Source organism: Rhinatrema bivittatum, chromosome 1, assembly GCF_901001135.1.
Source record: "Rhinatrema bivittatum chromosome 1, aRhiBiv1.1, whole genome shotgun sequence".
In the NCBI taxonomy this organism is placed as follows: Eukaryota; Metazoa; Chordata; class Amphibia; order Gymnophiona; family Rhinatrematidae; genus Rhinatrema; species Rhinatrema bivittatum.
Window position 1 is genome coordinate 489,324,999 of NC_042615.1, and position 24,729 is coordinate 489,349,727.

A 24,729-nucleotide genomic window follows, 5' to 3' on the forward strand; every position below is an offset into this window, starting at 1 on the left:
AAAAAAAAAAAAAAATATCTTCAGAGGACAAGGTGCTGCACCCATCCTGAGGGATGGGAAAAGGCAGCAAAAAGTTTTAACATTTTGGAGAACTTGGTCTATTTCTGACATTTCTCCAGTTCATTAAGATCATGAAGATCTTTCTCTATGCTAGTGCTGCTGCTGTACTGTATCTTTTACCCACAGCAGCTCAATCTTTTACAGACAGACTGGGTGGCTCTTCCTTAATGATCTCAAAGCTAATATGAACAACTGTTAGGCAGGGCTCCCTTTCTGGGTGCAATAGAATGCCCTAAGCGCTTTCTACCTTTTCCTTTTTTTTTCCCTTAAAGGGCTCTTATGGAAGAAATGAGGAACCGGCATTCAGACAATTTTCGCACAGTTTTGCCTCAGCAAGGTGGTAAGTCTCCCTGATGGGACCATTGCACAGAGCAATGCTGTTGGTAATCTAACCCCAGCTTGGATGTTACTTTATAAGAGCAGCTGGCTTTAGGCTGGGCAGCGAGAAGCTGCACAAGCTTTCTTCTGCCCCCAGACTCTTAAGTTTCTAGTTACTTCCTATAACAAATAGCCAAGTTCTTTCCACTTGGTGCATCACAGTAATTCTAGCTTTACTCTTTTTCCATAGTTCCTTATGCACTGAATTCTGGCCCTTTTCAGCCCCATGCCAGCCTTGGACCCAGAAGAAGCATCACAGAGGAAAAGCCAGACCTCCGTTGCCCAAAATGTCAGTACAAGGCCCCTGACATGGACACGCTGCAGATCCACGTGATGGAATGCATCGAGTGAGCACTCAAGAGCAGAGGTTTGAGTTCCTGCTGTGGTTTCCAGGTGACACTGACAAACTTTCAGGCTGCTGCTAGTCTATTAGAGGAGCAGATCAAGATACAATGGAGCAGAGATGAAATTTCATCACCTGCAACATGTTTGCTGACCGTTTTAGATAATGGAAACTTAATCACCATAGTCTTACATGGCTGAATTTATCCAAAAAGTTCCAACATGATGAAGTTCTTGGCCCTGTGCACACGCTAATACCAAGCTTCCCAAGGATTTTCATTGGCAGTGTCAAGGTTATTGTGAAGTGGGTCCCAGCTATGGCTGACAACTCCTATCTCTCACCTGGATTTTGTGTTTCAGGGCTAGATGTCTTGCTGGCAGTAACTCCCTTGTCAGATTTTTAAGATGGATTTTGTCTCACTTGATGCAGGAGCAGAGGCTCATTCATGCCCCGAGAGACTAAGCTGCTGTGTCCCTTCCTCAGCACAGGATGATCCCAATTCATTGTTTAGAAGATATATTTCCAGTCACCCAGTAACAAACCCTCTCCAGCGATACCAAAACACAGATGTGCAGATGCTCCTGATGCTTTGCCTACAATACCAATCAACTTATCAGAGGCACATCCCATATAGAAAAGTCATGGAACCATTTTTCTGCCAGCAGGACACTTAGCAATACTCCATCTGAACAAAAATAGAAGAATCACATCCTTCCTTTTATAAAGTTAAGTTGAAAACTTTTCATTCAGTGGTGATTTCAAACATTAAACATGCTGAAAATGTGTTATGACTGGCTTAATTCATTGCTAGTTCTACTTGTAGTGGCTTGAATTTACCATGATACTGTGAAATAAACCTCATTCATTCCAGCTAGTAGGGCCTCAATTTACGTTTTTTTTTTTTTTTTTTTTTTTTTTTTTAATATAAATATATAGATTTTTTTTTTTTTAAAACATCGTCACAGAACAGAGCCAAGGACTGACATCCCAAGAGAAGCAGAAGTAGCCTGTGAAGTTTATTGGTTTTTTTTTTTTGTACAAAAAAGCAATGTGATAGATTGCCACTTCTGAAATAAGACGAGAAGTTGATTTAAAAAGAAAACAGCAAGTGCATTTTGTGTGAAATACTAAGCTATTATTTAGAAGAAATCAGTGCAGTTTTTCTGCTTAAGAGAGCTCATACCACTGCAGTATCCAGTATCTAAAAGCACTTACATGCATAAAATGTGCACACATCACATACCCTGTGCTCTCTTAGGGCTAGATTTAAAAGAAATACGCACATGCGTGCGCTGGCATACGCATAATCTAAAATCCTGGCAGCACATGCAAGGGGGTAGAAATAAGCTAATTTGCATGGTGGCACATTCGTGGCTCCCCCACTTCCCTCCCAGTCCGCACCAATTAAGGAACAGACTGGGAGGGAACTTTCTTACCCCATACCCTAACCTCCCTTCCCCTTTCCTCTCCACCCTACCTGAAGTAACTTGTGCCCGCCAGCAGCTGGCCACCCCAGCCCGCCCCCTTTTGAGGCCCCAGTACTTGCTCTCCTCCTGGGGTTTACGTGCATGGCTGGGCCTGTTTGAAAGTTGGCCCAGCAACGCACGTAAACCCCGGGATTTACGCGCATTGGGGTTTTAAAATCCAGCTGTTAGTGTATATGCCATAGAGCCAGGCACCTCCTGTAGAGTGTGTTTTGGTAATAGATGAATGTACACTGCAACACACCATCACAAAGAAAAGAATGGTATTTTGTTAAATCATGTTTATTACCAGGCATTTATAACCATACAGATAATGCATTTAGCTTTCCTGTACCTGTCTCTTGAGCTTTTCAACTACTCCCAGCCCCGACCAGGGTTTTAAGGGAGAAGCATCATGGACAGAGAGAGGCCCTTGCGCAGAAAAAAGGCAAAACCTGCCGTTCGCTTTGGCTGACCCCTGCTTTTGTACAAGCTGCTCAATACTTGCCAAAAGCAAGGGAGGCCCTCACTAGCTGAATTTCTATACCGTGCAATACAATGCTATCAAAATACAATCAACAAAAAATAAAAATTTACAATCTTCTTCAAACAATTCCTAGTACCAGGACATTGTTTTTGTAAAGTGAATGATTCTCTATTCACACAGTGAGTGACATGATAAGTTCCTTTGAGACATCTCTACTGTCTCACTAATCTTTCACTATAATAAAAAAAAGGATTCCTAGCTTGTGTCTCCTTCCATTAATGGCCGTGCTTGCCTGCTCCTACTGTCCCTTCCAGTTGCAGGGGAGATGGGGACTGTCACCACTTCTCAGATAATGGAACACATTTTACACTTTTGTCCATTCAGGCAAAAAGCAACTGCTCTCTTGCTCACTCATCTGACCATCATTGCTTAAAAAGTGGCTATTCCATCACAATGAAGAAACTCTGTCCGACTTTTACAGCATCTTTGCCATTTTACAATTTCCAAAAGCAATGATTTCGTTACATTAAAAACCCTGTGTAGAAAGAACATCAATGACCAAGACTCAGAAGTAGCCGCATAAAATACTCTCTCCAAAGTGCTCTGTTAAACAAAGGAAAAAAAAAAAAAAAAAGACCGCTGCAGTCACAGCCCTGTCTGAGAAGGAAGATGGGCACTTCCCTGCAATCACAGTGTATGGGGCCAAGGGACACAGTGCAGGGGGCAGAGCTCTTGCTTACAGTGCAGTCAGTTTCTCATGCCACTTTTGCTGTTGTATAGTTACACTTCTGGCCTTTGCAAAGAGGCAGCAATTGTGTGTGTGTGTGTGTGTGAAAGTGTACACTACCCTTTGTATACACCCATCTTAGGTTTGGTTTTTTTTTTTTAATTTTCTGCTATGGGCAGTTCTGCAACAAGCCTAAAACTAGAATGCCCCAACAGAGATCCTGCACTGTAATAGTCTACTTTAAGCAAGCAGTTGTATAAATGACAGTGCAACACTAGCATTTTCCAAAGTTACATAACAGAACAGTGCTAAACAAATCCCTAAAAGCAAAACTATTTATATTTCAGAAGTGCTGGTCTTAACTATATCATATGCTGAAGATGACTGCTCTCAATCTACAAGCTCTAGCACAAGTTATCCAGGGAAGTGGTGGAATCTTCTTTTTAAGGGGGACAGGCTAAATATCTGTGTGTAATGGTTTAAGAACAGTGGAGCCTATCTGGAGAAAGGCGAATGGAATAGATGATTCCCTTTCCCCTCTCTCCACCACTAAGGCTCATCCTAGCCCATTTTTCTTTGATTCTTAAAAAAAAAAAAAAAAGGGACCACTATCCCTCAACAGAGATAACCTATGATCACTGGACACAGTGCACAAAAGCAAGGGCTGGAAAATGCCCAGACACTTAAAAAACCTGGCACCTGGTACTGGTCCAGGAGGAGCTGTTGCTGCTTCAGCCTGGAACTGTGCCGCCTGCCCATACAGCAGAGGTTGAAGGAAAAAAAAATCCAAACTGTCAAAAATAAAATCCTGCATGAAAAAGCAAATGCTACAAAGTAAAATAATGTCTTGTTCTGGCTCCTAAAAATGTGGGCTAGTGTCCTATGTGCCACGGTGGAACTAGTAGATATGAAACAGGACATTGGGCCACATTTTTAGGAGCCAGTGACTGCAAATAAAGCCCTCAAGTGTCCAATTCAATGACCATCTCTTCTATAGGCACAGGATGGGAAAAACTGTTCTCCCTTCCCACAGCTGCAGCCAACCCTGAAGAATCTAGAAACAGGAAGTGTCCTTAACTGCACAAACTCACTCAGCAGCTGCTGCTGTAGGTGCAGAATTGATAGGAACCTTTGTTTTCAGTTTTTGCTATAATAAAAATGAGAAAAATCAATAGGAGAGAAAAAAAATTAGGTTTTTCCTCTACTGATTTTCTCCTTTCTTTGCTTATTATAACAAACACTGATAAATTCCCAGGGAAAATAAAATAAGGTAGTACTTTTTTCTGTGTTCCCCATGGCTGCAAGTTGGAGATGTGTTGTGTCCCCGAAGCAGAAGCACCACTGGGCAGCTGAAAAGTGATCCTGGACTGCCGGTATTTGAGTTGCCAGGTTTGTTTTTGGGTTTTTTTTTGATCACGAGTGCATCAGCTCAATCACATTGCTGGCTTGACTTTATTTACAGGGATCAGCTGTTCTGTGGCAGAGTTACAGTATCTGGAGGTGTTCACTTTGGCAATTCCCATCATTTTTCCTTTCCTGGGTGTGGTTTTAACACTACTGAAAGTCTGATTTTGGGGCCAGATTTATTTTATTTTATTGATTTTGGTTCTTATGCACAGGAAGGCCTCCCAGTGGAAGGGAAAAAAACCCCCCACATTAACTAAATTCATGAATTCCTGGGATAAGCACAGACGGGCCCCTCGTTGCAAAGAAGGAAATGCCAGAGATCAACAGGCTGTATTGGCACTGCAGCAGGAATTAAGTTGGGCAGACCAGATGGGCCTTACAATCTTTATTTGCCATTGTATTCTGTTTCTATAGGAGTGAGACTGTCCTATAGCACAAAATGCAGGTGTGCAACTTGCATTTTCTATCAGGAGCTGCCGTTTTTGGCAGAGACACCTGCACGTTTAGTGGACAGATTCCATCCATGCTTAAAGAACTAACCTGTTAATATTAGCGGCTTTTGAAAAGTTAGCATTGATAAAGGAAGTGTGTAAAAAAAATAAATAAAAAAAATAAAATGTCCTAGCTGTCCCCTCATTCAGGAGTATTTCTAGAGTTCCCTCACCTATTGCCAAGCCAGCTGCTTTGTAAGATGGCATGAAAGGAAATAACCCTGTCCAAGAGGCAATGTAATTCCATCTGTACCCCAAAGTTGCAAGTGGAAGCAGCTCCTGGATCTTTCTATCTCCAGTAATGAAGTGCAGGCTGAATCAGTAACTTAATGTTTTGCAGATAATGATGGTGAAAATACTGCAATGGGTTCTGGCAAGATGTGTGTCACTTCTAAACACACTGGGCTACCAGCTAGACTCAGAACTGATAGTCTGGAATCATTTCTATCTGGGTCCACTCATTAGTTATCTGGACTTGTAATGTGTAAACGAGTTTGCCAAAAAGAAGCATTTTAAGATGGAATTGCTTTCTATAACAGTGCAGGATTTCAGACCAGGAAATCTTTAGTTTCCTTGGACCTACAAGACACCTACATTAACATTTCTATCCGAGAATCTCATCAAAAATTTCTGCATCTGATGAGGATCACTTCCCTACAAGTCTTAAGTCCTCTCAAAGCAGATGTCAGGGTAAAGGGAGTTATTATTGCTCTTTACCAGAATGACAACTTCGCATATCCAAGTTACAAGTCCACAGCTGCATTTTCAATTGGAAGAATATTCTTATCCTATCTTGGGATTAGATTTTTCAGTTCTGATCACACAGACAAAACTACCATAAGGGACATCACGGATCTCAGTTCTTCCCTCACAGTAATGTCAATGACAGTGCCTGAAAGTTTGGGGTTTGATAATGGTGACAAAGATAGTCTCATGATTAAGACTGCATAAGACTTTCACAAGACTATTTGAGGAACAGGTACTGGGCGGGTGGCTTTGAAAGGACTTGTGTGTGCGCCAGCATTTAAGCATTACCCGCTATGTCTTCCTGATCAGTGATATTACCCTTATAGGATGGGAAGCCATGCTGGATAAGATTTCCATGCAAGGCAAGTGGTCTATTCGTTCAGATGAATGTTTTGGAAAGGAGGAGGATATGCGAAGAGTGAATCAGCAGAACATATGCTCAAGTTCAATCAGGCAACTATGTATCTGAGAATGTTAAGGGAGAATTTCAAGTTGCTATTCTCCGCAGAGATGTTTCTAAGGAGCATTAAGCAGAATGAGCAGGTGAAGTCTGGATTCAGGCGAATAGGAGCTGGTGTTAAGTGTTACATGTGGGGGAACACCCTGTATGGATCTAATAGCATCTGGTTATTAAAAAGAAAAAAAAAGCTGTTTTTACAGCAAGAGCCTAAAACCTCAGGCACTGGCAACTGATGCTCTTGCTCAAGTAGGGTAATCAGTTTTTTGTGCATGTTTACACAATGGAGTATAATAGTGAGACTGATGGATAAGATGCAGTCCCACAATTCCAAATAATCATGCCATTCCGCCCAAGCTGACCATGGGTTCCAAAACTCATGAAACTAGAAGTAGCACGTGTCTTGACTTCTGCTGACACAGTCTTTGCCATTAAGGACCTATTCTCCATTTTGATCTAGAGCTCTGATGCAGACTATCTGGAAGTTCAAAAGTATTCTAGTTCAGTAAAGTTCTCATTAAAAACCCCAGAGTCAGTCCATGAGCAAGTGTGCCCAGTGGAGCAGAGATCAAGGAGAGGATTCTACAAGACTGGAATTTCTATTAGGGCTCAGATGCATTTGAAAAAAACCCCCAAAAAAACCCTACCCTTTAAGGTGCATGCAAGTGGTAAAGAAGGCTACAGCCAGGAAGGAAATGGGTCTTCACCCAGATACTATTTGCCTTTTAAGGGCAGCAAAATTGTTCAACCCTATCTATCCCTTGTGGAACAAATTTAGTTGTAAGTCCAGGTGGGGCATCCTTTTCAGTCTTTGGGTTCAGTGCCTATTTTTCACCGTTGTGGTCATTTGTCTAGTAGCAATATGCTCTGTTAGGATGGTCAGTGAGTGAAGGCAATCTCAATGCCCCCTTATTCTATTCAGGAAAAGGTGGTACTGAGGACTATCTTTGGAATAAAGTTATAGAGAAAGTCTAGTTTTCCTATAAAGCAAGGCCTTGTTTGTTATTGTGTCTTCAACCAATGCATTTGAAATAAAAGCAGTTGTATTTTATAGAGAAGAGACCATAAGGTATTGTTTGGATAGATCTAAAGATTTTTGAATATCAGACTAGTTTTTTTTTTTGTATACTGCCAGCGAGAGGGGATTACCAGCCTCAAGACCATCAATTTATAGGTGGCTCAGATGTGGAATAAGCAGCATACCATTCTCTTCAGAAGAAAGTACCTCTGTTAAGTCAATGCCCACTTTACACATGGGCTGTGGCAATTTTTTGTAAAGCTGGCCAAGATTTCAGTGGGACCGATCTGCAAGGTTACAGCTTGCATTTTGTTACACTTTTACAAGGCATTACAGGATGAGAAGCAGGTGTCGGCAGATGCTTCCTTCAGTGGGACGGTTATCTAAGTGGCACCATTCGCCATGCAGTAAAGTATAGCTTTGGTATGTCTCTAACTGGGGACAAAGTGACATAAGCAAATTTTGGCTTACCTCTGTGAATCTAGATTAATTTAGTACTTCACACCATTCTGGACAATCCCTCTCAATTTCATAGTATATTAATATACATATGTTAATTAGTAGCATTGCTGTGCCTTGCTGTGGGTTGGCCAACAAGAGACTTGTCAGGTGGTACAGATGAAGTCAGTTCCTGTTTCTAGAATCTTCAGCTTTGGTTTCACCTTGTAGAAAGCATGAATGCCCCAGCACTCAAGTCTGGAATAGAGGACTAGTCTAATAGGAATATATAGGCTGAACAATAATGGACAAATCTATGACCAACATAAAGTTAATTATCCAATTAAAAACTAAAGTATGATAGAGACTGCAGATAATAAACAAATGCCATGTGTACAGTGTGTTGTGTATACTGCAGGCATTTTATTAATAAAGTATTAGGCTTACATGCAAACATAGCTATAGCTCTGGGAAAGCTTTGGGATTCTTGCTTTGTTTGCTGGCAAGGAAGAGCAAACCCTGGCCTTCTTTCTCTACTCTTTGGCACACATGGGACTGAGCGAGGAGCACAAGCTTCCCTGCCTTACCTACTCAGACATGAGCAAAAGACTGCAATGAGGGACTGTAGAGATTCTTTTCATTAATACCTCTCCTTGCACATTGTTTACCACTCACAGGTACAAATGTTTCCATGTAAAATCTTGTTCTACACAGGGTCTTTAGTTCACAGACTGATTTGTTTCCTAGTTTCTGTATACCCAAGTTTAGGCTTAGACAGTTCTTACCCGTCTCATATATCAGGACGACATTAGAGAGCTTCTAGAGTCCAGATTAGGGTTTTGCCATCTCATGAGAGTGCTTCAGGACTCGCACTAGAATTGTCCTGAGGTGTGCTAGCTCCTCTGGGAGTGACTTCAATAATCCGAGGTTTGTCAATGATGCGTGCAGACCGATTACCCTTTTCCACAATTCCAATTATCCAGGCCTGGTGCCCTTCTCCATATTTTGGGGATTTGATTTCAGCACAGAAACGGGCAGCTTGCTCTCTCGGGAGGCAGATCAACAGTCCCCCTGCAAGATAATCAAATCAGGTATAAACTAATAGTCTCTTCAGTGTCACAGCATCCCAAACAAATGAGCAGCTGAATGGACTAGAAGGAAAGGAGAGGGAAAGCACGGGGCTTTGAATCACATGAAGAGCAGAGAATCTGTGTTCTTGTTATCCCAAAGGAAAACTGGTTCTTACCTGCTAATTTTCATTCCTGTAGTACCATAGATCAGTCCAGACTGATGGGTCTTGCCTCCCCCCTCCAGCAGATGGAGTCAGAGAAAGTTTCACTGACACTGACACCTGCAGTGTCCCCTGCAGTCCCTCAATATTAATCTGTACCCAAGTCAGAAATAAAGAATCAATTAACTATGCCTACTCCCCTAAATGAACAGGGGGCAGAGGATAACCATAGAACAGGCAACAAAACGCCCTCACACCAAAAACCTGTGCGGGATCAACAAACCCTGTGCTTCTTCATAGACCATACAGCAAAAACAGATCGAGCAGACTCTGCCAATACCCTTTGCATCAAGGGCGGAGCTCTGGCCTGATCTGTGGTACTACAGGAATGAAAATTAGCTGGTAAGAACCAATTTTCCTTTCCCAGATCAGTCCAGACTCCTGGGATGTACCAAAGCTTCCCTATGTAGGGTAGGACTGGGAGAGTCCCCCTCGCAGCACACATGCTAAAATTTCCAGCCCCCAGAGACTGGACATCTAAGCAATACTGTCTGGCAAAGGTGTGCAATGTCTTCCATGTAGCTACCCTACAGATCACTTGAGGAAAGACTAACCGACACTCTGTCCAAGAGGCTGCCTGAGAGTGAGTAGAATGCACCCAGAGACCTTCTGGAATCGGGCGACCCTGACAAATATTTGCAGAATTAACCACCTCGCAATATTCGCTTTTGATGCCTTATGCCCCTTCTTGGGACTGCTCCACAACACAAAAAGGTGATCTGAAATATGGAAATTATTTGTGACCTCCAAGTATCTCAGCAACTGCCACTGCCGGATCTAAGTTTGAGAAGGACGGGAACTCCACCAACTGACTAACATGAAATCATAACACCACCTTGGGCAAGAAAGAAGGCACAGTCTGCAAGGAAATCCCCTCAGCCAAGATTCTCAAAAAGGGTTCCCTGCAGGAAAGAGCTTGAAGTTTGGAAATTCTGAGCGCCAAACAGATAGCCACCAAAAAGACCATTTTCAAAGTGAGATCCTTTATAGTCACACGCCGCAGAGGCTCAAAGGCGGTCAGCCCAGAGGCAAGACCACATTAGGATCCAAGACAGGCATGGCTGTCGAACAGGAGGGCACAGGTGCTTCACACCTCGAAGAAAACAGATAACGTCCAGATGTGCCAATGTGCCACGAACCTTGCCTCAGAAGCAACCTAGCGCTGCCACTTGAACCTTAAGTGAATTGAAGGATAGCCCTTTTGCCAAACCATTGGCGCAAAATATGGGTCCACCTTCCTGCTGGAACACCAGGAATCAAAAATGCTCCACACCCTTGTGAGGGATAGAGAGAGGTGGAAGACTTCCTAGATAGCAAGAGTATAGCGATGACCGCGTCTGAATAACTTTTTTCTTCAGGTGCCACCTTTCAAAAGCCAAGCAGCTAGACAGAATTGATCTGCCTGATTCGAAACAAACTAGTCCCTGATGCAGTAGGTTCGGTAGATGGGTGAGCCGAAGAGGACCATCCACTGCTAGGTTGCTCAAGTCTGCAAACCATGGACACCACAGCCATTCTGGCACCACCAGAATCACCGGTCCCGGATGAACCTCTATTCTCCAGAGAATTTTGCCCACCAGAAGCCAGGAAGGAAACATACAGCAGGATGTCTGTCGGCCAAGACAGGACCAAGGCATCTACTCCCTCTGCTCCTCTTTCTCTCTGCCGACTGAAGAAACGCAGAGCCTTGGCATTTTTGGAAGGTCGTCAAAGTCCATGCATGGGGTCCGTCCCCCCCCCCCCCGATGACAAATGAGGGACATCGCCTCCTCAGACAGCTCCCATTCCCTGGGATCCAGCTGTTGGCGACTTAGAAAATCCGCTTGCACATTATCCGAGCCCATTATGTGTGAGTTTGCCAGATGCTCCAGATGCTGAGCCCCCTGAGCCACAGAATGACTCTTGGTGCCTCCCTGGCGGTCGATAGACCATCACTGTCGTATTGGCCAACAAGATCCTCACCGACCAGCCCCTCACCAAAGGGAGAAATGCTAGCAGAGCCAGACATACCGTCCTGGTCTCTAGCCGATTGATGGACCAGGAAGCTTCCTCCAGGGACCAATGGCCTTGCACAGACTGTTGCTGATATAACACTGCCTAGTTGAAAAGACTGGCATCAGTAGTAACGACCGCCAGTCTGGAACATAGAAGTCCACACTGCAACTCAACTTGTCCCTGCGGAGCCACCATAAGAGATAGGACCGTACAGGCTCTGGGAGACGGAGAGGTAGCTGATAACGCTCCGACATTGGGTCCCAGCAAGACAGTAAGGCTGATTGCAGAAGCCTTATGTGAGCAAAAGCCCAGGGTACCAACTCCAAGGTAGAAGCCATAGACCCGAGCACTTGTAAATAATCCCAGACTTTGGGAACCCGCTTGGCTAACAACTTCTGAACCTGAAGCTTGGCAATGTGCTGTTCAGTTAGGAAGACTCTCTCCATCCTCATGTCAAAAAGTGCCCCCAGGAATGCCAGACTCTGGGAAGGAACCAAATGACTCTTGGCTAAATTGACGATCCACCCTAGCAATCAGAGATGACTGAGGACCAAATCCATCGCCGTCCGTCACAGGGATTCAGACTTTGCTCAAATCAACCAGTCGTCCATATAGGGATGAACTAGAACACCCTCCCTTCAGAGAGCCTTGGTGAAAGTCCTGGGAGCCGTAGCTAGACAAAACGGGAGAGTGCAGAACTGTAAGTGATCGCCCAGAATCATGAACCTCAAATATCGTTTGTGATCCGATCGGACTCAGATGTGCAGATAAACCTCGGTCAAATCCAGAGAAGCCAGGAACTCCCCTTTGTGGACTGCTGCAATCATGGAGCTCAGCTTCTCCATTCAAAACCACGGAACCTTCAGCGTCACGTTTACCTTTAAGTCCAGGATTGGGCGGAACATGCCTTCCTTCTTTGGAAGGATGAAGTAAATGGAATAGCATCTGGATCCTCATTCGTCTGGAGAGATGGGGATAATGGCTCCCAACTGACGCAGATGGCCAACTGTGGTCCTCACCACGAGTTCCTTGCATTGATACAAGCAGGGAAACACGAGAAAGCGGTCTCTAAAGCGTAACCGTGCCTTATCAAACTTAAGACCCATTGGTCCGACATGACCTTGGTTCACTCCTCATAAAAGAGAGATAGGCGTCTTCCTATCTGTTGAACTGAAGAGTGGACCAGCCTCGCCTCATAGAGAGGACTTGTCGCCTCTGCCTCCCTGGGAGGATCCACCCTGCCGGGTCGACGACACTCTCCTGGATATATGCATCTATGCACCTCCGCCTGAGGAAGCCTTTGGAACCACAAAGTAAGTGGAGTACCTTCCTTTCCTCCAGTGTTCTCTGGAGAGAACAGCTTTACCGCTCCCAGAGCCAAGAGACGTTCAAGAGTCTGACGAACAATCTGCTGTTTGACCTGTGGACTGCAGGGAGATATTAGGTAGTCTCTTAGAGGCCGAGCAAATTCCAAAGGGTAGCCTTGTTCTATTATATGCTTGGCACCCACTGATCAGAAGTATTTCTGGCCCACGCTTTGTAAAACAGGGACAGGCGACCCCCAACCCGAGGGATCGGCCGGCCCCATCTCACTGTGTAGTCTTGGAGGTGGGAGAGGAGGAAGCACCACCCTCTCGGAAGGCTTTACGCCCCCAAAAGGTTTGGCTCCTGGCTAACAGTTGCCGCTAACCTGCTGCTTGCTCCCTGTCTGCCGAAACCTCTGCTGCCCCCGAAAGCGAGAGCGGGATGATGGAAACCCTCTGGAAGGTTTTGTTCTGTTCTCTTGCAACTTGTGAACCTTGTTCTCCCCCAGGGACTTTATCAATTGCTCCAAATCATCCCCAAATAAAAAGCCATCTTTAAACGGCATAGCACCCAACTGAGCCTTGGATGAAACATCCGCTGACCAGTTGCGGAGCCACAAAAGCCTCGACGACAGAGTGCAAGAGGAAGTGCGGAGCAAGTCATACAGTGCATCCGCCCCATGTGCCACCGCAGCTTCCAAATGCTGCGCCTGTTCAGACTCACCTCCCTACATCTGCAGCCGCACTTCCCGGAACCACCAGGGTGGCTGATCTATCTGAAACCACAGCGCCTTTTAAATTTAGTACCCAGTGTGCTTGGCTACCTTGGGGGCCGGGCCCTGCGCAGGTCTCACAGGCAAAGCAGCACCTTGCTGAGACCTGGAAGCCAAAAATGCTTTGTGCATAAGGACAAAATGTAAAGAAAAAAAGAATCAGGATCAACATCCTATCCCCCTTGCAAAAAATCATGGTCCTGATCTAAAGAATCATCAGGGCTGGCAGGGACCGGTGACCGTGCCCCCCCCCCCCCCCCCCATAGCCCTTGCCTGAGCTTCTGCAAAGGTATTTAAGATGGCTGCCATCCCCGCACTGAGGGGAAAAGGATCAGCACTAAAATCCCACCGAGCAGGGCGTTTTGGAGGCCCTCGAGGCTTGGGCAATGCTGCAGACCCTGAAAAGGAATTGCCTTCCCCACCCGGTAAGCAGCAGGAGCAAATACCAGCCCTAGAAAGCCGCGCAGTGGATTCACCACATGCCACACACAAAGATGGCCGAAATTAGTCAAAAATATGGCAATTCTGATAGGGAGGGGTCCTGGATTGCAGTTAACCAAAAAAGAAAATTTTTCAAAATTTGTTGGGTTTTTTTTTTTTTTGTTTGTTTTAAAGAGAGGGACTGGACCACCAGTAATCACTTCCCCAGCTCCTTACCTGGCTGGAGCCCCGCGGGGTTACAACCCCTGCTCCTATAACCTGCCACCAGAGGATGATCCCGCAGGATCTAACAACCCCCTGGGAGGATAGGGAAATACTTCCCTCTACAGACCAACTGTCTTTTTATTTTTTTAAGCTTGCTTGATGCAGAACTTATAGCTAGTTTACTTTTTAGATAAAGTTAAGAGATAGCCTATACCCCAGAAACAGGGCAAGACTGCAGGGTTTGCACGACCTCCATCTGCTGGAGACAGAGAAATACTGGAGGGATGCAGGAGGCACACCAGGTTAAGAGAGGGTGCCTTTCAAGTTTTTCTCTGTCTCCACCTGCTGGAAGGGAGGCATAACCCATGGTTTGGACTGATCCGGCTATGTACAGGGAACCAATTTTCCTTTCCCTGTTGGTACCCAGATCAGTCCAGACTCCTGGAATGTACCAAAGCTCTCTACTCAGTGTGGGACCTGGAGAGTCCCGCTTGTAGAACACTCTCACCAAAGGTTGGAGACCCCACATCCAGACAACACTCCTTGCAAAAGTATGTAGCGACTTCCACGTCACTGCTCTGCAAATCTCCTGAGGAGGAACTAGCTGAGCCTCCGCGCACGAGGCCGCCTGAGAACACATAGAATGAGCATGCAAACCCTCAGAAACCAGACAACCCTTAGTAATGTAAGTGGATTCAATAGCTTCCTTAAGCCACCGTGCAATAGTAGCCTTAGAAGCCTGAAGGCCCCTCTTTGGGCCGCTCCACAGAACAAAAAAAGGTGATCTGATCTCCTGAAGTCATTTGTTACCTTGAGATACCTTAACAACGCTCTTCTTACACCCATAGACTCGTCCACCATAGAAAAGGTTGGGAGCTCCACTGTCTTGTTCATGTGAAACACTGAAACCACTTTCGGCAAAAAGGAAGGTACTGTCCTCGATGAGACCCCCAAATTCGAAATCTCAAGAAATGGATCCCAACACGACAGAGCCTGCAACTCAGAAATCCTCCTAGCCAAATATATGGCCACAAGAAAAACAACCTTTAGCGTCAAGTCCTTCAATGTCACTCTCTGAGGTGGTTCAAAAAGGAGCCTCACATAAACCCCTGAGGACAAGATTAAGATTCCAGGATGGACAAACCTGCCGAAGCAGAGGACGCAAATTCTTAGTCGCCCTAAGCAACCGAATAACATCCGGATGTGCAGAAATAAATGACCCATCTATCCTCCCAGGAAGACAACCTAAACCTGCCATTTGAACGAGTTGAGACACAAGCCTTTAGCAAATCCTTTTTGCAGGAAGGACAAAACATCAGACTGATGACCTAAGAGGGCGAACACCTTTAGCAGAGCACAATGACTCAAAAACTTTACTCACACTCCCAAACTGAGGCACAAAGTCTATAACAAAAAAAAAAACCAAAACCAAAAGAGACCTCAGACCACAGCATATCTGGAGCCTGCAGCCGCCTGAGCGGTCTCATGAAGGGGACGGATGTGGACCACCAGAGTCACCAACCTCCAGCTTCTTCCCTGTCCAATTGAGGCAACAACTCACCAGGATGCAAACTCCGCCCCCCCGGGAGTAAGGCTCAAAAAAACAAAACCTCCCAGCTGCAGAACTGCAGGTTTTGCACCCAGCTACCATCTGCTGGAGACAGAGAAATGTTGAGGAACTGCAGGTGGCACATGTGGTTAAGTAGCAGTGTCAAAACTATCTCCATCTGCTGGAAGGGAGGCAAAACCCAGGAGTCTGGACTGATCTGGGTACGTATAGGGAACAAGCTTTACTTTCTGTAATGCTTCAAGATGTAACTAAAGCTTAAATCAACACTTGGTGGTGAATGAAAATCTGATACATGGAAGACAGGTAAAATGTCCCCTTAGTCCATCAGGAAAGCAGTGATTGAGTCAGAAGACTTTGCCAAAAAGCCTAAATGTATCTAGCAGCATGCACACTTACCAGAGGTTTCAGCCGATGTTCCCTGGAGAAGCCCAAAGCGATTCCCACAAGCTTTCGTGATGGCAGCCATCTTAGCAATAATGGGTAGGTTATGGATGACAAAGGAGACATCGCATTGTTGTTGCTTTGCTAGATTCTGTGCATGCCCAAGTATGCCAAAGCCGGTGACATCTGTGGCAGCATGAGCATTGAAGGTGTGCATGAGGCTTGCGGCTGCAAGAAGAAGTCAAGATGTTATGGCTGCCCACAGAAACGCAGCCATGACTATGAGTGTAAATTCACCAGTTACCAGAAGAAACCCAAATATCTGGAGTACATATGCAGAGTTCTATAAAATCCTTGCTATAAGCTTGAGCAATATAGTATGTGTCTCAATTACACCGGGAGGCAGAATTTTAATTCTAGACAATTCCACATTTCCAAGAAAACAGGAAGGACTACATCCAATACTCGTGAGAAAAAGTTAAAAAAATGAATTCCTTGGGTACTATATTCTCATTCATCTAGAAAAGGACGACTGGCTTACAACAATATATCTGAAAGATGCTTACCTCATATTCCTGCTCACAAATTACATATGACATTTCTTTGATCTGTTCTTGGAATCAGCATTTTCAATATTGAATTTTGTCTTTCAGTCTAGCAGTGGCACACTGGGTTTTTCCAAAGGGGGTAATTTCAAAAGGGTTTATGCGTGTAAGTGAGGTTTTGAAAATTGCTACAATATATGCTTTTACATGTGTAAATGCTTTTGAAAATTATCCCCAAAGGACCGGATTTTAAGATTTACGCGCAGACGCAGGCTCGGTGCACGCAGGAGGGGTTTAAAAGGGTATATTATGCGCATAACTCTTTTAAAAGTGTAATAGCAGACTATCTCATGAAAAAAAAAATTTCCAATATTTCCTTATTTAAACCAACAGCTCTTACTCTCAATCCCAGAATGTGCTCTTTTGTTAAAAAAAAAACACAACCCTAAAGCTACTAGGATTAATATTCAGCCTTGAGAAATCTCACCTACTCGCTGCCTGGAATTTATAGGCACCCAGACAGCCGCCAGCCTGGGAAAGGTTCTCTCATCAAGCCAAAGAATGCACAACCTGATCAGACTATTTCAGGTCACTCGATGGTGACAACCAGATTCTTTACATAAACTTTAGGATACATGGCAGCTACAACACTGCTGGCAAAAATTGCACATGGAAACAGCACTTCCATCCATTATCTCGAAGAAGTCTTGCAGGATCTCATACGAACCTTACCCTTTGGACAAGACCAGCAAATCTTTGTGGCCTTTCATTTTACCTGCTGAAAATTCAACATGCAACAACCATGGAGTACATGGTTGATGTGCACATCTAAATTACATTTGGTCTCAGGTCTTTTGGAGCTCAGAGCAATCTACAATGCTCTTCAAGTATTTGAAACCCAGAAAAAACACTCAGTAATACAAATTCAGACAATCAAGTAGCCATGTTTTACATAAACAAGGGGATATGGCTCTGCAAAGTTATTCAGAGGCAGTCAAGATATGGAATTAGGCAGTACAGACAAACATCACTTTGGTCGGTCATTTATCTCTCAGGCAAGAACAATGCTTTAGCAGACTTACCTCAGTCACAGACTTCAACCTCACAAGTGGTCTATTCATCACACTGTTCTATAAAGCCTTTCAGATGCGAGGGATTCCTCTCATAGACCTGTTTGCATTCCCACACAATCACAAACTTTCCCTTCACTGCTCTAAGAGGCTAGTCACCAACACTTATGGACAGGGAACATTCCTCATTGAATGGAACAAAAGCTCTCGTGAATGCTTTTCCACCAATTTCTCTAATCGCAAAGACCGTACTCAAATTAAAAAATATTCTGTGGAAAAATCCTCATAGCCCCTTTCCAGCCTTGACAAATATGATTGCCATGGCTAAGAAGATTAGCGGTAGCTCCGCCCATTCACCTTCAAGTCTTCCTAGGGCTAGACTCAATTCCAGGGTTCTCTTCTTCATTCAAACCTTCAGTCTCTGGCCCTCACAACATGGATATAGAGAGCAAAATAGTAAGGGCCTTACCATTTTCTTCTAACGTGAAATGAGTTAATTTGGCAGCTAAGAAACTCACTACCAGATATTTTTAAAAATGGAAAAGATTCTCTTTTTGGTGCTACTCTATCAATGAAAATAGTCTTACCTGTTCAATGTCATTACTTCAATATCTTCTACATCTTTCCAATTCAGAATTTAAAACTTAGGATCATTTCAGTGCAATTGCTGCATACCACAATCCTCCAGAAAACTTGCCAATAATCACACCTTCCAATAGTATCCAAAATTTATAAAGGGCTTGTTCCATATGAAGTCTCCAATTAGAACTAATTAACATGGTTCTCTCAGCTAATGAGACCTCCATTTAAACCCTCGGCGACTACCGAAATAAAATGGCTAACTTGGAAACTTCTGTTCCTTATAGCAATATTGTCGGCATGCCGAGTAAGCGAGCTTCAAATGTGTGATCTATCCACCATAGCCTGAAATCTTTCAAAATAAACTTCATTTGAGAACTCACCCAAAATTTGTGCCCAAGGTAGTTTTTCCAGTTTCAATTAAGCCAATTATTTATTTTTCATTTTTATATACCGATGTTCCTGTATAGACTACATATCGCACCGGTTTACAGAGAACTGAACTGTCGCCTCAGGGGTGGATACATTGGAACAAGGTTGAAACTGAAACTTACAGAGAACCAGTGGAATGCAATTCAAAACATGATTAGCAAAATAAAGTACAATTCAAAACATATACAAATTCAAAACATATTTACAGTGGGATTGGTGGACCAGCGTCTGTAAAGCTCGATTCATCGGCTCTTATGTCAATACAAAAGGGTATCCAGTTAAAAAGCAGACATTTTTGCCTTGGTTATCTCAGTGTATTTCATAGTGCTTCGCCAAAGCAGGACTTCCATTTTCACAGAAGGTGAGAGCACACCACATAAAAGGTAATTACTTCTGTGGCTCATATAAAAGTCAAGCCTACTTTTAAGAAATCTCTAAGGTTGCTATTTGGTCTTCCATTCGCACTTTAACTAAACCCTACTGCTTGGACCAAGATTCACGCAATGATAGCAATTTTGGCCAGGCAGTCCTTCAAAACTTAAAAGTAGGCAACCCTTAGCTTTGGAGTCCCTGCTTGTCCACAGAGAAAGTAAAGTGGCTTACTTGTAAACAAGTGTTTTGTGGACAACAGAACAAATCAGCCGCACAATCCCACTCACCTCCCCAGCAGAGGTAAGGAATTCCCATGCATGCAGTCTGTTAGATTTATGAAGGAACATGTTTCCACATCGGGGGTTGCCATCAGATGACATCAGCCGCTTGTGTGGCTGAATCGTTCTGCTATTCATACAGAACATCTGTTACAGGTAAGCAGCTTCACTTTTTTTATTGGTATGATTTCACTATTTTATTATTTGATGTTTTATGAAGGATGATATTTCTGTTTTCCCACTATTGCACTTGTAATGGGTTTAGGAATGAGGTATTTGCCTTGCAGTCTAGATCACACACACAACTAAGAAAACAATTACACCTTACATGAAAAGTATGAAAAGCTATATTTTTCTGTATAATAAATGAACAAGCCAAACGCTTGTAGGTGAATACTTAGGAACAAATAAACACACAGATAACAATATTGGAGATTTTTCTCTCAGTTCAGCTCTCGTCTGCACTCCTGCCTATCCCCACCTCGAAACAGTTTATTATGTCCTTAGCTGGCGCAATCTCTGAATAATTTCCTTTGTTCTAACTCCTCAAGTTTTGCCCATATTCCCTATATGTTACTATGTGACTACTACTTAACATTCTCTAAACTTAATATACTCTACAATCAAAATATTTGCATTAGTATAAACGAAAGCAATCATATAATTCAGATAGAAACCTATTATTAAAGCACTATAAAGGGCCTGTAAATACAGTGTGCAATTCATATTATGTCTATAACCTACTTAATAGATTAGTTTTACCAAAACTAATCTGGGTATATGCCAGCTTTCAACTTTTGCAAAACGACTTGTGCTGCACTTGACTGATGCAGCCAACATCAAGATTTAACTCAAGTCTGCTAGCTGGCTTTAAGTAAGTGGTGTTCTTAATCTTAATTAAGCAATATCTCCATTTTGTGTGCATCTGACCCTGAAGCTTGCATTCTTCAAATTAAGCGAAGGGAGGGTAGTGGGCTGCAAAGTATTCCAGGGTGCATCTCGTAAAAGGAGTGGAGGGGGAAGAGCAAGAGGGCTACCTAACAGCCCACAAGCCTGTAATTTCTTTAAAGCAGTGCTGTGTCCATTATCTTACTTCCAAAGCAAGCTACGTGCTGACCTTATACATATAGTACTCCTGGGGAGCACAAGATCTGCACAGAATTTGGAGCAGGCCCCAACATGCCATGAATGGAGAAGATAAAGGGGTCCACAAAGATAATGCCTAAGAAGAGAAGACCCCCCCCAAGAATAGGAGAACTTGCAGCCTTTTCTAGGAGATGTAAAATAAATAGTACTAAACCAGTCTCTCCTTGAACTCTTTTCAAGGGAGAGACAGGACCCCAAAACCTGTGGCTGACCGAATTGGCCCTAATACCATCACCCCCAAAGCCTACAAGGGACAGAGACGTCCTCTGAGTGGCATCTGAACACCCTAACAAAGGACTCCAAGAGGCACCATGAGAGCACATGCCAAGAACAGCCTGCAAAAAGGAGGAGTCTGCCACAGCCGAACCCATTATTCTGGGCTACCTTCCCCAAGGAAGAGAACTGCCGAAGCAGACTGCTTATAGCTTCCAAAACAGCTCTGGATGGGACTGGTAGTGGAGGGAGAAGTGAGAATGTTGGGCTTCTGATAAGCACCCCTGGTCCATAAATCTTCAGGACTAGTCCAAAAGACTGTTCTTTCAGAGAGGGTAAAACTTAGTCCTGGGGGAATTCTGCGCTACTGCGGCATGCTGCAAAGGGAGCGCGTCCCGCGTGTGCTGCAGGACACGCTCCATTCGCTGCATGCTGGTGAGAGAGAATGTGTGTGTGAGAGAGGGGAGGGGGTGTGAGGATGCTTGAGTGTGGGTTTCAGAGTGAGGGAGCCTGTATGAGGGTGTGTGCATGTGTATTAGAGAGAGGGAAGGACAGAGGGAGCCTGTGTGAGGGGCAGTACTGAGAATGGGGTCAAACTCTGGGACTGGCAATAGAGTGGAAGGGGGTGAGCCTAGAGGTGGAGGGGAGAGTTACTGGCAGGTGGAGGAGTTGGGGCCTGAGAGGGCAAAGTGGCCAGGGGAGTAGGAGGAGCGAGTGGAAGGGACACTTACAGTGAATTTCTAGGGAAATTCTGCTCAAAATATTTAAAATTCTGCATCTAAGTAATAACTTTTTTCTGTACTAATTTAAAATGTAATTACTTAAAGACTGTCATGTAAATAGTGTTATTTTGACCAATATTTAAAGTTTTTGTGCGCAGAATTCCCCCAGGAGTAAAAACTTAACAAGGTTGAGACTGCAATGGCCATTGCTCTGCGGTGGGAACACCTGAGAAGCACAGCTGTAAACACTAACCCCATCCTGAACTAGCCAGGGCCAGATCATAGAGGGATCCGACTGAAGGAGCTTCTAGCATCACTTCCCTAACAATGTGTGAGATTCCCCAGCTGTGACTCCATCCAGGTCCCCACATAGGGAGGTTCGAGGTCTCTTCCCCCTGCCTCCCCCGCACGCTGTTAACTGCAAGGAAGGTCACAGCTTTCCCAAGGTGAAAGTTCTAAAAGGCCACAAATTCCCTCTTCTGTGAGAGAAGAGAATGTACAACTGCTGCAGGGGACATGTAAATGTATGAAAAGTTCTACCTTGAACAGCATTATTCATAGGAGCAAAAAAAAAAAAAAGTCTAATTGTTTTGGAATCCAAGGTGTGCTATCCCACTAACAGCTACTATTACAAGCAATAAGCAGTTTACATCATGGACACAGTGTTTTTCTAAAACAGATACAGCTCAGTACACTACCAGCGTCTCACCTGTCCTATTCAGTGTGGCCATACTAAACATGGCTTCCTGGTAAGCCAGCTCCACATCCTCTCGCGATACCACCAGCTTGATTTTATTCCACTTCTCTGGCTGCAGAAGAAAAACAATGGAATGGATGCCTACATAGAAATAATGAGCTGCCCCTCCAAAAAAATAAATACATACACAAAAAACGGCTTCAATTTTGCTAACCAGATAATTCTTGTATCTCAGCTATTGTATAGTACAGGCAACAGTACCTAATTTCCCAGAGCAGGGACAGTGCAATGGTATTAGTTGCTCTAGGTGAATCACTGGTTTTCTTGTCTCCCAACCTCCCTGCTAGTGGAAGCTCCAGCTTAGCGCTCCCTTCTTTAGTAGCACTAACTGGCATAGCATCTTCCTCAATCTCTTCCTTCACCCTCTGCCCAATAGCTCCTGTCTTTAGCCCCCTATCCAGCATCTCTCCTTCTCCCACTCTCAAAGCATTTTCCTCTCTCCTCTCCACACCCAACATACTATCAAACCCATTCTTTTTGCTCTCTTTCCACAGTGCCAGCGCACACAATCTGCTCACCCCATCAGCATTCATTCACCACTGCACCAGCACATTCTATCCACCCTCCTTGCCCCCATCCCCGCCACCCAGGTACCCCCTTCTCTTTCTCTCTCTCCCCCCCCCCCCACCCCATGTAGCAGCTCTAGCCTCTTCCTGTTTTTGTCACTGGTGGGATGGCTTCCTCTAGCAGTCCTGGGTCTTATGCAGACAGGAATTTGTCGCTGTAGGCAATTGCTTAGGCCTGGTTTTCAGGATATCCGCATTGAATACGCATGAAGTATATTTGCATGCATTGCCTCCACCATATGCAAATACACCTCATGCATATTCATTACGGATATCCTGAAAACCAAACTTGTTTGTGACACTCCAGGGCTGGAGTTGCTTATCCCTGGCCTAATGAAAGGGTCAGCCCTTTATCAGAGGAGGAAGAGAGGACATGCTTCCTACTGGGGTCTCAGAAACTAGTGTTATGATAATCACCCCCTTTCCACATGCTGGCAGAAATCGTAGACTAGTTTTCCCCCCTACTACATCTTAGCAGGACTCAAACTCCTCTCCATTACAAAGGATAATTGTGGCAGGGACTGAGCATCTCCCAAATCTCCATCCTTACCAAGCAGAACAGAGACTAGAAAATTGCCTAGGCTGCCACATCCTTACAGAGCCCAGACTATTCACTCCTCACCATACGGTGCACGACAGAGCACTGTAAATCTTTGGATTACAAGGAATGAGAGCTTACATTATCCAGCCACTGGTGCGCATTCACAGCAACCTGTGTACCTAAAGGTTTCGTTAGTACCAGTACGTCTCCAGGAACAGCACTGTCAGGCCTAGAAGGAGATGCATGAACATTTTATGTCATCTGAGTTCCTTCTTTGGTATAGAAATTTGCACATGGTTATCACAATCTTTTTTATGCAAATTTCTGTGTAAATTACACATGAGTAGCCATTACAGATACGTTTTTCCTACAGGAAGTTAGGCAAAAGAGTCAGCTGGTGACTACAGGCACCAATCATTGGCAGGACAGCTTTAAAGATGCTCCATGACCTCATAATGTGCTTGGACCTGAACTGAATTATTTCCCTTCAGGCAGAGGCCCTATTTTATCGCAGGTCTCTTCTAATAATCTTGTCAAAGGAAAAGGACATTTTTACTTTTGGCTTACCAAAATGTGAAAACCAATCCTCAGCATCTAATGCTGCTGCTGCCATCGCACCAGCCAGTAATTTTGGATTGCGTCAGATGCTAATTTCACTTTAATATGAATTATTGCTTGCTATAAAGTTGGGTTCCTGCCCATGGGAAAGAAAAAGGGATTCTAAATCCCTGGGTATCTAGGGCACATGAAAAGTATGAGCCAGAATCACTGCTCTATTTGTGGCACAAATTTAAGAGAAACTGGATGAAGGATTCTAAAGTTATGGGGGCAGGAGACCGACACAGTGATTTTATAAGGGAACCTAGGCTAAAAATCAGCAGCCACTTGCAGGATGAATCCCCTTGTGGATAAAATGACATGCAATGCCGGAATAATCCAATTGCAAAGAATGGAGTCCTGTGGAGGTCCAAAAATAATAGAAGAGAGTCAGGCAGTGGGAGAACAGGCCCTGCCAACCCCAGAGAATGAAGAGGAAGTCTGCAGAAGGCAGAGAAGCCCTGTAGAAGCAGGAATAAAGGAGATGAGGGGACACAAACTAAACATGCACTGAATTTCCATTTGTTTTGTTTTATCATGCAAAGAATAATATATTAACGTACATGATGAACTCGTTTGGTTGACAAACGACAGTAGCAACTCCTCCAATTATGATCCAGGGGTTAATGACAGTCTGCCCTCCAGTGACAGAGGTCCCACCCTCCTCTGCTGCATCCCGAAATCCTTTAATCATTAGGGGCATAATCTTCTCCCGCTCCTGAAAAGAGTAAAGGAGAAATATTTGTTTCTCTCTCTCACTTACAGCAGATACATATTGAACATTGAAGGCAAATACCAGTTACAATAAACAAATACAATAGGTGTGCCCATCCGGGATTTAAACAGATATACAAATTTCTTCACAGAGTGGAAAACCTTTGTCTCCCTGCTTCAGAGATTCACCTCCCTTTATTTTATTTATTTATTTATTTATTA

The 24,729-nt window shown here is 44.1% G+C and overlaps 2 protein-coding genes across 7 annotated transcripts in view; one reads left to right on the top strand and one right to left on the bottom strand.

Annotated features, from left to right (window-relative positions):
- Positions 1-1,655, top strand: part of IKBKG (inhibitor of nuclear factor kappa B kinase regulatory subunit gamma) — a 77,639-nt gene extending 75,984 nt beyond the window's left edge. For all 5 annotated transcript variants that reach the window (XM_029608430.1, XM_029608420.1, XM_029608417.1 and 2 more), the window contains 2 exons: positions 333-400; positions 629-1,655. In XM_029608430.1, the coding sequence (XP_029464290.1) occupies positions 333-400; positions 629-789 (229 nt within the window). In that variant the 3' untranslated portion in view covers positions 790-1,655. The remainder of the gene's footprint in view (positions 1-332; positions 401-628) is intronic.
- An 874-nt stretch (positions 1,656-2,529) lies between these two features.
- Positions 2,530-24,729, bottom strand: part of LOC115095175 (selenide, water dikinase 2) — a 35,550-nt gene continuing 13,350 nt past the window's right edge. For both annotated transcript variants that reach the window (XM_029608513.1, XM_029608505.1), the window contains 5 exons: positions 24,357-24,511; positions 23,335-23,425; positions 22,042-22,141; positions 15,991-16,203; positions 2,530-9,087 (listed from right to left, as the gene is read on the bottom strand). In XM_029608513.1, the coding sequence (XP_029464373.1) occupies positions 8,864-9,087; positions 15,991-16,203; positions 22,042-22,141; positions 23,335-23,425; positions 24,357-24,511 (783 nt within the window). In that variant the 3' untranslated portion in view covers positions 2,530-8,863. The remainder of the gene's footprint in view (positions 9,088-15,990; positions 16,204-22,041; positions 22,142-23,334; positions 23,426-24,356; positions 24,512-24,729) is intronic.